Genomic DNA, 13658 nt, shown 5'->3' on the forward strand with positions numbered 1-13658 from the left:
TGTTTCACTCACTAACTCATCACCATTCATGACGTTTTTTTTCCCACATTACCTGATCATCATTTCTGACTGTTTCTTCCTCTAATGCTATGTAAACTTTGTCCTCCACATTGTCATCGATTGGGGAATCACTCTGGCCCTGAATGTCTTTATTGGCCAGGTCACTGGTAACAGGTGAATTGCCGAGACAATGGCGTGCAGGGGGGGGGGAGACGTTATGCGGTGTAAGGCATTGTCCCTGGTTGGCATCTTGTAGAGGAATAGAGGAAGGTGTCCCGTGTATACGTGCCAAAAATCACTCGCGAAATCACTCGCGAAAATTGAAAATTGTGCAAATTAGGGACCTTGCAATGTTGCCTAGTTAATTCACGTCGCCGGGACATGAGTGCACATCATGTGCGGACGTTTATTCACGTCGCCAGGACGGCGCGGGTTAAGTTACCAGAAGAGGCTGGACGACTCTGTCGCTGATGCATGTCCAGAATGCAACACAGCACCCCATACTATTAAGCACAGTATGGAAGACTGCATTACACACAATCACCTACGCCAACAGCACAACATACACTCCTTGAGAGCGCTGTGGGAAAGCCTGGTCTCGGCCATGGCCTTCCTTAGGGACTCGGGGCTGTTCAGCCAGACTGCCTAGGGAACAACTACTACTACTACTATCCATCCATCATCCAATCCTATATAGCCCCCATGAGGAGCGTAGGAGCCCGGGGCTTGGCAGTTGGTCCCGACATTTAAGATGAGGGTGACCAGCCTCACTCATCCCTGAGTGGCATTATATGAGCAATCAACCCCAACCATCCCTTGGATATAAACCTTCACTGGCTCAGTCCGATTAGAGCGCAATAATTACCCACTAAACCACCAGGCGCCAAAATTTGGTTATATGGTTACCACCCAGCTTAGTAAATGGTTTCCTGGTGTACAGGAAACCATTTGGCTGGTCACTCAGTGTAGAGTCACTGACAGGCAGAAGGAAGTGGAAAGAATGAAGGAAAGAAAGACAGAAGAGGGAGTGTAAAGTCACCTGTAGGCAGAAGGACAAGGAAAGAATGAAGGAAAGAAAGACAGAAGAGGATGGAAGGAAAGAAGGGTGGAGGAGAGGAAAGGGCAGACACCCGACAGCAGCACTACATTGAGTGAGTGGATGGTGAACGCCCCCACCTACCACATTTACTACTACAAATCACTTCCATGTCGCCCTGTCTCCTGCCATTTCACTGCCTTACCCCCAGCTCACACACCCCTCTCATATACCTCTCCACTCCATCCCTGCATCTCATCCTCAGCCTCCCCCTCCCTCTCCCCTCTTCCACCACACTCGCATACACTTTCCTCGTTAGTCTCTTACTCTCCATCCTCTCCACATGGCAAAACCACATCAGTGTATTTCTCCTAACGCTTTGTATCACATCCACATCCACACCACAATGCTCCTTCACTTCGTCATTTGCCAGTCAGTTTCTCCATGTAACTCCACATACTTCTTTCAAATAACTCATTTCCACTGCCCTCACTCTTGACTGATGGCCTTCCAACAAGATCCAAGCTTCACATCCATATGTTAGAGTTGGTATTACAGTACTATTATGCAACGGCTTTTTTACTTCCATGCTCACTTCCCTATTTCTTATCACTGCTTTCAAAGAACCAGCAACCTTTCTTCCTTGTACCTATAAGTCAAAGTTGAAATTAGATGCAAAAAGCAGTATATAGGATTGGCAATGGACTTTAGTTAATCCATCCATCCATCATCCAATCCTAAATTGCCCCATGAGGAGCGTAGGAGCCCGGGGCTAGGCAGTTGGTCCCGACATTTAAGATGAGAGTGACCAGCCTCACTCATCCGTGAGTGGCATTACATGAGCAATAAACCCCAACCACCCCTTGGATATAAACCTTCACCGGTTCAATCTGATTGGAGTGCAATAATTACCCACTAAACCACCAGGCGCCAAAATTTGGTTATATGGTTACCACCCAGTGTAGTATATGGTTTCCTGGTGTACAGGAAACCATTTGGCTTGTCACTCAGTGTAGAGTCACCCACAGGCTGAAGGAAGTGGAAAGAATGAAGGAAAGAAAGACAGAAGAGGGAGTGTAAAGTCACCTGTAGGCAGAAGGACAAGGAAAGAATGAAGGAAAGAAAGACAAGAGAATGGAAGGAAAGAAAGATGGAGAGGAAAGGGCAGACACCCGAGAGCAGCACTACATTGAGTGAGTGGATGGTGAGTGTAAAACATGTAGTAAAAATACTGTAATATTGGAAAAAGTAATATTTTGGTAACAGTGGTAGAATGATCTTCCTGAAGGTTGTGTGAAAATACTTCTGTGCATGTTTGCTACTCAAGCCTCATTAAACTGTACTGCTTTTTCCCAATTAGTTGATGGACGTAAATTTCAAAAGACAGTATTGTATATGAGCTGATTTGAGTCAGTCAGAAACTGTTTTCTTCAGAGCTGTCATTTGATGACCAAGGCCAACGCATACAAGCATGTTGGAACCTTTATCAATGATATGATGAGGCAATTGATGGTACCATGTGTTGGCATTTTTGACATCATAGGCTGATGTTTAGTAATTGAGATACCTTCCATTCTTTGATTGGTCAACACTGCAGCTGACAGTGAGGTTACTCGAAGAAGCCTTCCACTTTTTGATTGGTCAGCACTTTGCATGGCTGATATTGTTGTTTTACCAGTGTTTATCATAAGAATTTTTGTGTAACATCGTTCAGAATGCCACATGGCTAAATTTATGCACATTGGTAATTTTCTCAGAGGTTTTCTGACATCCCAGATGCTTTGAAAATCCACCCCAAATTATCTGTTCCCTTTTCCTTTCTTATTTTCCCTCATCTTCTAACTTTTATACATCATCATCATCCAGACCTCCTTTCTCACCCTAGGGCAGGGTGAGGAGTAGAAACATCCAGACAACCCAAGTTTGCCCACTCCAATGGGCCATGCATCCATTTGCTCATCATTCAAGCCCCTGAAATCCTGGCTGTGTCAACAAGGAAGGAAAAAATAATACAGAAGCCTGCAAGATTGTTTCCTCCAAGATTTTAAAAAATGTAACAAGAGAGACAGATTCAAGACCTGTTCATTTTGAGATGCCTGTATACATTGCATTTAAAGAAGTGGAAGTCATGAGCAGAGGGAAATGCACAGATATAGAGGAGTGTGAGACAGGAGAACATACACCCACCACAAATTGCCTTAGGACCTACACACACAATTGCTGTGGGAGAGATGTCTGTCTTTGCTTTGTGTTTCCACCTCTGTCAAGTGAATTTCTGGGGCAAGAAGTAACTGGCAACTCCTCTGGTGTTGGTGGGAGGTGGTGAAACACTCAGCATGTCAGTGCTTGCCCGGAAGCGAGAGTGGAAGTATATGCTCCCGTCGCTCCGAGCTTTCACCTCCCCCTTTTTTTGTATGCATTACTGTTTGCCCTGTTATTTTCCTAGAGACGAGGTGTCATGCCTGAAAAGTACTGCTCAAAGGATGAGAGGGTCCGTATCATTGCATGGAGGCAGGATAATGTCCCTATCAACACGATTTGTGAATGTACTGAAGGCACAAAGTTGACCGTCAAGAAAATTCTTGCTGCAGCGCATGGCCTGCCACCTGATGTCATACCAGAGCACAAGCATGGCAGTTGAAAGAAGAGGATGACTTCCAGAATCCTCAACAGACAGCAGCAGAATTGAAGAGAATCATCCCCAGATGTTACAAGATGTCTCAATTCGAACTATCCAACACCACTTGCAGAAGGAGCTGGGTTTGCCAAGCCGCACCACAGCCAGGAAACCGCTTCTCACTGACCGCATGAAGAAGCAATGCATTCAGTTTGCCAAGAAGTATGCACACTGGACATCGGATGATTGGAGAAAAGTTATGTTTTCCAATGAAAGCACATTTCAAGTGTTCCAGGTGCGTTCTGCCAAGGTTCGTCACCCTGCCTCCCGTTGTCGATATGACCCTGCTTACACGGTGCCGACTGTTAAGCACCCACAATCAGTAATGGTATGGGGGTGTTTCTCAAGTGAAATGGGAAGAGGAGGCCTCTACTTTCTTCCTAAGAACTTGATGAATGGTGGCCAGTACATTCAAGTTCTGAAAGATCATTTGTTTAATTTTTTTGCTATTCATTGGTGCGACTTTTTCATGCACATGACAAAATGGCTTCAGGATAATCAGATTGAGGTCCTCGACTGGCCCTGCAACAGTCCGGATCTAAGTCCAATAGAAAACTGCTAGGCAAAGATGAAGAAAATCGTGGCAGAGAAGAAGACACCCAATCTGGACAACCTCAAGACGGAACTGACAAATGTTTGGTGCAAAGAAATGTCCTTAGATTACTTTAGAGATCTAAGTGATTCCATGCCAAAAGCATCCAAGTGGTCCTGAAAAACAAGGGAAACATGATTTCATATTAATGAATGGCATTTCATGAACAAACATTATGAAATACTGTGATTTCTGTGTTTTTTAATACCTTGTTGGGCGAGGTCCTAAGTCAATTTGTGGTAGCTGTATGTGCCGTTTGCCTCAAGAGGACTTCCCATACACCTGAGTTTTTACTCCCATTTCTGTCCTTTGGAATACAAATCTTTTCTTCCCCTCTTAATTTCTTTTATAAGTTGTATTTTCTCCATCTTTTTTTCATAGTGACCTGTTTCCTCATAACCTTAAACCAAATATGTTCCTCCATTTCACAGACATAGATGAGTGTGAGACGGGGGAACACACCTGCCGATTACCCCATGAGGAGTGTTCGAACACTCCAGGAAGCTACCACTGCAAGTCCCTTCCACCTTGCCCACAAGGATTTAAGAGGCACACTGACACTCTCAGATGTGTGGGTTAGTTTCAGTAATATCTACTGAATTTATAGTCCTGTATACCCTTTTATGGTGTAGCTCTAGCTTCATCCCAAAAGAGAAAGTTTTTACTGTAGTCCTCCTCCTCCTCCTCCCTCATCTTCTAAATAGCTTTAAGTTTTCAACTTTTAACTATGCACACAATACACTGGTCACCTCACCACCTACCACCCAGCACCCTCCAGATCTAACCAGGGCACTAATATCCACTCATTTCTCCCTTTTCTATCCCTAACACCCCACTTTTTTTTTCTCTTTTTTTTTTTTAGGGGAACAGTTGTCTAGGTATGATTAATAATTTGTTTCTTAGGAGTAATCCAGATTTATGTGGTTGAATGTTAATGGATTTGATGAAGTGAGCTTAAAAGTTGCTGAGGCTTTTAGGTGCCCATGTTTAGCTAATACAGGATGATTTTATTTTAGAATGAGAGATGTCTAACAGTCAGAGGGTTGAAAGCTATTGTTTTAAAAGCGACAGTAACTTGACCGTTGTGGTAGTACAGTGCACTTGCATTACTCTCGCATTACTAACTCGCGAATTATCTAACTCGCGGTGTCCTTATCTAAGTCACCGTTATCACCAAACTCAGAAAATGCTCTAACTCATGTTTTTCCACTAGAAAATGACTTATTTCCCAAGAGGTGTTTAACTCACGATATTGTAGCTGCAACTCACCACTGGAGGCTAATCATATTTAAGCACACAATCCATGTGATTTGTGCAGCCAATCAAAACAATGCTTTCTCCACCCAAGCCACCTATGCCTAGTGTCCAGTACTGCAACTAGGCATACCAAGCGGGATTTTTAGTCTACACGTGTACACCTATGTGTGAGCTTCTTCCCTGCCTTTTTGTGCTTTCCTGCTTTTTTTTATGCTTTACCATATTGTGATATTATCCGAGATAATGAGAATGTGGCTGGGCTAGAAAATGAAAGGCAGGCAAATGTGGAAAATGTGGTTGATACTCTTGATCCATCCATGAAAGTGTTAAGTGAAGTGCTTGCATTTGTGGATATGGCCAAAGAAAAGACCAAAGCACTTGACAGAAATGAAACAAGGTGTATGAAATTGTTTTAAATCTTGATAGAGCTGTTGCCTGTTATAAGAAAATGCAAGACAGCCATTTAAATCAGTGTCACCAGCAGTTGATGACACACTACTTAGCCCACCAACAACAGCCTGAGCCACAACCTAGCCCTTCCCACGCAGATGACGGCGACGGTGACACAGCTTCCGTTATCTATGCAGCAGTAGCATGAGGCACTGTAGGCTAGTGTGCCGAAACCGCTACCCGTCTCTCATCGACGTAAGCATTGTCATCAGTAGGATTAAGGTAAATTCTTTTCAATATTGTTTATTATCACACTAGGATATGTAATGTCTTTTATTATTGTTTATCATCATTATAAGATATGCAGTACATACTTCTGAGACAGGATGTTAGTGTTAAGTGGTGTTAAGAGGGGTTCTGGTAATGATATACTAGGCTACCCAACACCATGGCAGACTCAGATATATTTTTCCACATAATGTGTGTTTTAACTCATGTTTTTCCAACTCATGGCTTGAGTTCAGAAGGAAGTTACCGTGAGTTAGGCGAGTGCAGTGTACTGTCACACTTGGGTCTTTCATTGTCATTGCTTTCCTGCGGTCCACTGGGTTCATGAGGTGAACCTGGAGTTGCAACAACAATTGTGGCTGATGTGGTAGCTTTATTCAGCATGGTAAATCTATAGCAGTCAAAGGATTGGACTATGAATTTTTTTTTTTTTTTTCTTACATCTAAAATGAAACAAATCCTATCAGTTTCTCCTTTCTCTGAAAACTCCATTGTAGGGGATTTCATTATTCACCACCACCTTTGGCTATCCTCCCCTTTCACTGATCCACATGGTGAACAAGCCTACATCTTTTCTGTCCTTAATGACCTGGAGCAGCTTTTACAGCACCCTACTTATATTCCTGACTGCCATGGAGAGAGTTCCAACATACTTGACCTTCTCCTTACAACTACTCCATCTGCTTATGCTGTTAACCCTTTTTCTTCGCTGGGCTTCTCTAATCACAACCTTATCACTTTAACATGTCCTATCGCTGTAGTAAGGCCTATGCACCCTCTCAAGCAGCAGTAGCTTTGGCACTTTGGAACTGCTGGTGGGAGGCTCTCAGGCAGTACTTCTTTGATTTTCCCTGGAATGATTATTGATGCCATGGCTGACAACCATCTGAGTGTGCCTTGCGCATTACAGAGGTTATTCTCTAGGGCATGGAAGCGTACATTCCTTTCTCTTATCTTGTGACTACTGCAAAGAAAACCATGGTTTAATAACATTTGTTCTAATGCTGTCTGCATCAAGGAGATGGCCTACACAAGGTACCAGAGTCAGTCCACCCCTGAATCTCATCTCTTTTATGTTTTTGCCTAGAATCGTGCAAACTCTGCTCTTTGCCCTACTAAAAATAATTTTGTTCGTACCAAATGCTCTGAACTCACCAACTCAGATTTTTCCCACTTCTTCTGGCACCATGCCAAAAACCTTTCTAACAACTTTTCCTCATCATTTTTCTCTCCTCTCTTCAGATTGTTCTGTAACTGTTTCTTCTACCGATAAAGCAGAACTCTTCACTCAGACTTTTGCCTCCAATTGTAGCTTAGATGATGCTGATGCTGTTCCTCCATCACCTCCTCTCTCTGATTTCTTCATGGCTGACATTAAAATTTCTTCAATTGTTGTAATTTCTGCCATCACTGGCCTCTATACTAACAAGACATATGGGCCTGATGGGGTCCCTCTTGTTGTTTTCAAGAACTGTGCTTCTGTGCTTATACCCTGCCTAGGTAAACTCTTTTGCTCATGTCTTTCAGTTTGTGCCCTTGCTTCTTGCTGGAAGTTTGCTCTCATTCAGCCTGTCCCAAAGAAGGGTGACCATTCCCAGCCCTCATGCTATTGCCCAATTGCTTAAACATCCTGTACATCAAAAGTTTTTGAATCTGTTCATAATGAAAAAATTTTAAAGTATCTTTCCTTGCACAACCATCTTTCTGATTGTCAGTATGGGTTCCACCAGGGATGCTCCACCAATGATCTTCTCTCCACCAGGGATGCTCCACCAATGATCTTCTCTCCACCAGGGATGCTCCACCAATGATCTTCTCTCCACCAGGGATGCTCCACCAATGATCTTCTCACCTACCTTTCAGCCTCCTTATCATCCTTCTTTTAGGACTTCGGCAAAAGCTTTGCCATTGCACTTGACATCTCAAAGGCTTTCAATTGACTTTGGCATAAATCTTTAATTTTCAGACTACTCTCTTATGGTTTCTATCCTTCTATCTTTGCCTTCATCTCTAGCTTCCTTTCTGGCTGTTCTTATACAGTTACCACAAATTGACTTAGGACCTCCCCCCACAGGGTACTAAAAAACACAGAAATCATAGTATATTACAATGATTGTTCATGAAATTCCATTCATTAATATGAAATCATGTTTCCCTTGTTTTTCAGGACAAGTTGGATGAGTTTTGGCATGGAATCACTTAGATCTCTAAAGTAAAATAAGGACATTTGAGTAGCGCCGCGGGAGAAGAATCCAAGCGCCACCACCCGCCAAACCCCGATTTCCCACTCAAACGGCAGCCAGATGCATCCTTTACCATGTGGTGGGAGATGGATGCTTCTCTCTCTGTGCTGATAGGGTCGAAAGTGCTATAGAATAACAACGTGTGCCAGCCCGTATGTCAGATTGTCACAGGATGTACAACACCGCCGAGAGAGAAGAATCCAAGCACCAAACGGGGTGGCGTGGTGGCCGCCAGCCAATCAGAGCGTCAAAAGGAATGACGTGTTGTGCCGTCACAGCCAGCCGGCCAATGGCGCAGAGCCTGATGCCGTGACGTAGGCCGCGCGCGGCCAATCAGCTTGCTGCGGCTGTCTCGAGGAAGCAAGGACAGCCTCAGTCTCACTCTCCCTCGGCCGCCATTAACATTGACTCTTTGATTATCTGTGCTTTTTTGGATTTTATAGCCATGGCTGCTCATGATTCTAGCAGTGATGTTGATAGCCTGCAAGCTATTGCTGTTCTTCGTGACGCGAGTGATAGTGAGAGTGAAGTGGAGCAAGGAAGAGGGAGGAATAGGCCTTGAAATGTCGAGGAGTGGGGCAGTGTTGTGGCCAAGGTGAAGCGTACTCTAGGCCAAGCCTACACGAGTTATAAAACCAAGAAAGGGATTTCTGCATGTGCAATTGGTAATCCTTGCCGTGATGGGTGCTTTGGGAAGGTTACGAATGAAGGTGTGAAAAAAATATTTAGTGATTTTTGGGCTCTGGGGTCATATGATGCCCAGAATGCATACATTCAGAAAATGGTTAGCCTGGCATCAGTTAAACGAAAGGTACAAAGAACGAACACAGCAAACGTAACAATACCCGTCGTTACAGTGTGGTGTATGATAAAGTGAAGACTACAGTGTGCAAGGAAGGTTTCATGGCAGTGCACGCCATTGGTACGACACAGCTTAAAACGGCATTGCGTAAGGTGACGAGCACAGGTATGCTTATTCCTGACCAGCGAGGACGACATGAACCAGCAAACAAAATAAACAGGAATAAGGCTCTTTGTGTGAGGGAGCACATTAAACTTCTACTTGCTATGTCATGCCACTATAGCAGGGCTAACGCTCCTCAAAGAAAATACCTGGAGTCACACCTTACCATTGAAAAGCTGTATGTGTCGCACATGGAGTGGCTGCATGACATCTATCCTGGTGAAGAAAAGTGAGCATGCATTATTATTCCGATGTGTTCACAAAGGAATTTAACATCTCTTTTGAGCCACCACGCACTGACACTTGCACCACCTGTGACACCTTTGACGTCTGTATTGCAAATGAAACTGGCAATCAGGCTGCAATAGAAAATCTCACCCGGCAAAAAAAGGAACACCAGCGGTTAGCACAGAAGGCACTGGCACAGGACTTTCTGAAGAAGCTTGCATCAGACAATGGCCCTGAGACTCGTGCAATCTGTGTTAACTTACAACAGACTCTACCCACTCCCAAGATCACCGCTAGTGTTGCTTACTACAAGCGAAAGATGTGGACCTACAACCTGTGCATCCACAACTTGAAAACTAACACAAGCACTATGTACGTTTGGGATGAGACACAAGGAAAGTGGGGGTCATGTGAAGTTGCAAGCTGCATCAAACACTGGATAGACCATGAGAGCAGCATTGACGACTTTTCACAGCTGGTGGTCGTCTCAGATAACTGTGCTGGCCAAAACAAAAACATTAACTTGGTGATGTATTACCTCCGTGAACTCCACTCCAGGCGCCTGATCTCTATCAACCATGTTTACCTGGTGCCAGGCCATAGCTACATGGCCTGCGATTGCACGTTTGGCAATATTGAGAGGCATCTTAGACGTGTGCCAAACCTCTATACGCCAGATGACTATGCTTACCACATTGCACAGTCTGTGTCACGGGGGTACAAAGTGGTGCGCATGAAGCAGGCCATGTTTCTGAACATTGGTGTGCTGAAGGACCACATCACCAAGCGTCAGGCACCAGGTAGCACATTCAAAGATGCCCGCAAGCTTCTCTTCCACATCAGTTACAAGGAAGGCTTCATCATCAAGTCAGACTATGGGACTGACAATAACTGCATCGAGGTCCGACTGATGAAGGGAAGAGGAGCCTGGTCCCGTGGCAGGTTCAACCTGAGTGCCGTCCCCCTCCCACCCCTGTATGACGCTCCCCTCCAGCTCACGGAAGACAAGCTCAGTGATCTTCATAGGTTGTTCACCCTCATGCCAGATGACAAGAGAGCCTTTTATGAGGGCCTTCAAGCTGGTGAAGTCGAGCACAACGTCGCCCTCCCTGATGAGGATAACGACTTGCTTGATTATTGCAACTAATCCTAGGGGGATGGGGGGGAGGGGGGAGGGGGGATGAATCAACATTCATCAGTCAAGTCACTCCAGTGTGGTAAGTACAGTACCCCTAATATTAGTGTTATAATCATGTCTCTAATCATTCTTTGCAGGAAAAGATGACATTTAGCTGAACTCTTCATGCACATGATTGGTATTATTAATTAATAATAATTACTAAATAAGTATAGTCATAAGTTTTTTTCATACCATTATGAAGCTGATGCTTTAAGGTTTATTTTGATATGTGAAACATAAAAATCGTAGGGTTGATTATTGAGATTTTTTACATTTCTTAAAGGCAAACTTTAGGAGCGATTTCTGCCATTTTTTAAAAAGGGCACTTGGATTCTTCTTCCGCGGCGCTACTCATTTCTTTGCACCAAACATTTGTCAGTTCAGTCTTGAGGATGTCCAGATTGGGTGTCTTCTTCTCTGCCATGATTTTCTTTCATCTTTGCCCAGCAGTTTTCTGTCGGACTTAGATCCGGACTGTTGCCAGGCCAGTCAAGGACCTCAGTCCAATTATTCTGAAGCCTTTTTGTCACCTTTCTTCACCTGTGACATGGAGCTGAATCTTGCATGAAAAAGTAACACCCATGAATAGCAAAAAAGTTTAACAAATGATCTTTCAGAACTTGAATGTCCAGCCACCATTCATCATCAAGTTCTTAGGAAGAGAGTAGAGGCCTCCGCTTCGCATTTCACATGAGAAACACCCCCATACCATTACTGATTGTGGGTGCTTAACTGTCGGCACCTTGTAAGCAGGGTCGTATCAACTACGGGAGGCAGGACGACGAACCTTGGCAGAATGCACCTGGAACACTTGAAATGTGCTTTCATTGGAAAACACGACTTATCTCCACTCATCCGATGTCCAGTGTGCATACTTCTTGGCAAGCTGAATGTGCTGCTCTTTCATGCAGTCAGTGAGAAGCAGTTTCTTGGCTTCGGTTTGGCTTGGCAAACCCAGCTCCTTCTGCAAACGGTGTTGGATAGTTTGAATTGAGACGTCTTGTAACAGCTGGGGATGCATTCTTTTCAGTTCTGCTGCTGTCAGTCGAGGATTCTTGATTTCAGTATAACCTCGATATAACAGACTTCAATATAGCGGAATTCGCTTTTATCGGACTCGAGGAGCCAAGTGGACGAAATTCTTATGCGTCAGGAAAGGTGCAATAAAGCCAGAAGCAGTCCTCTCTTTGAATAAACGAATAAACAAACAAACGGAGGAGATACCATAACATCGGTCCCTCCTCTCTCTCTCCTCCATACCTTCTCTTCCTCCCTGTCCCCTTTCCGTTAGAGAGAGAGAGAGAGAGAAGGTAAAATTGAAAATGAAAATAACTGTGAAAATGAGTGTAAAAGTGAGGGTGAAAGAGTACACACGTGAATATGGAATGTTCAAGTCAACAGAGAGAGAGAGAGAGAGAAGGTAAAATTGAAAATGAAAATATCTGTGAAAATGAGTGTAAAAGTGAGGGTGAAAGAGTACACAAGTGAATATGGAATGTCCAAGTCAACACAGAGAGAGAGAGAGAGAGAGAGAATTAATACAGAAATGACAAGTGGCGTCCCCTTGGCATAAACAAGTGAGGGAGATAGGCATAACCTTGGTCCCTCCTCTCTCACTCCTTCTATATATCCTCCCCTTCTCTCTGTCTTCAGGAGAGAGAGGTGAAAGTGAATGAAAAAATGAAGGCTAGTGAAGGCATTTTGAAGGTAGTGTGAAAGTGAAAGTGAAGGCAAAAGTAAAAGTGAAGGTGAAGTCAAAAGTGAAAGTGAAGGTGGAAGGTGAAAGTGAGCGTGAAGGTGAAAGTAAAAGTGAAGTCAAAAGTGAAAGTGAAGGTGAAAGCAAAAGTGAAGTCAAAAGTGAAGAAGGTGAAAGGTGAAAGTGAGGGTGGAAGTGAAGGTGAAAGTGAAAGTGAATGAAAATGAAGTTGAAAGTGAATGTGAAAATGAATGTAAAAGTGAAGATGGTGACAGTGAAGGTGAAAATGAATGAAAATGAAGGTGAAAATGAATGTATAAGTGAAGATGAAGGTGAAAGTGAAGATGAAAGAAAAATTTAAAGTGAAAGTGAAGGTGAAAGTGAAAGTGAAGATGAAAGAGAAAGTGGATGTGAAGGTGAAGGTGTGAGTGAAAGTGGAGGTGAATGTGACAGTAAAGAAGGGAGGGCAAAAGTGAAGGTGAGTGAATAATTGTAAAGGTAAATGTGAAAATGAGAAAGTAAGGTTGCAAGTGAAGGTGTAAGGGAAATTCAAAATGAGTGATACTGAAAGTGAGTGGGAAGGTGAAGGTGAAGGTGAAATGAACATGGAAGAGAATATGAAAGTGAATGTGAATGTCAGAGTGAATTGAAAGTGAAGGTAAAAATGAATGGGAAGCCGAAGATGAAGGTGATGACGAAGACAAAAATATGTGAAGTAAATTAGAAGTGCCCAGTGTAGAGAGAGAGAGAGAATAAATGCATGAATGACAAGCAAGCCTCTGTGCATAACAAAAGGAGGAGGAAGTCCAAGGGGATTCCTGATGTCGCTTTTATCGAACTTTCGCTTTTTTCGGACTGGCTTCGGCCCCAATTAGTCCGATATAGTGAGGTTTTACTGTACTTCCCTCTTCAGAAGCGTATCTGTACCTCTGGAAGTCGTCGTCTTTCTACCACCATGCTTGTGCTCTGGTACGACATCAGGTGGCAGGCCACGCGCTGCAGCAAGAATCTTCATGACAGTTGACTTTGCCCGTCCAGTACGTTCACAGATTGTGTTGATAGAGACATTATCCTGCCTCCATGCAATAATACAGACCCTCTCATCCC

The 13658-nt window shown here is 43.8% G+C and overlaps 1 protein-coding gene across 1 annotated transcript in view; it reads left to right on the forward strand.

Moving 5' to 3' along the window:
- The window catches only part of LOC145413007 (uncharacterized), a 468549-nt gene that overhangs the window by 271512 nt on the left and 183379 nt on the right, over positions 1-13658 (forward strand). Inside the window, exon 20 of the mRNA XM_080282828.1 lies at positions 4737-4880. Coding sequence (XP_080138954.1) covers positions 4737-4880 — 144 coding nt within the window. The remainder of the gene's footprint in view (positions 1-4736; positions 4881-13658) is intronic.

The sequence above is a fragment of the Coenobita brevimanus genome, chromosome 94, assembly GCF_032717465.1.
Source record: "Coenobita brevimanus isolate Jiangsu-jjx chromosome 94, ASM3271746v2, whole genome shotgun sequence".
Taxonomy (NCBI): domain Eukaryota; kingdom Metazoa; phylum Arthropoda; class Malacostraca; order Decapoda; family Coenobitidae; genus Coenobita; species Coenobita brevimanus.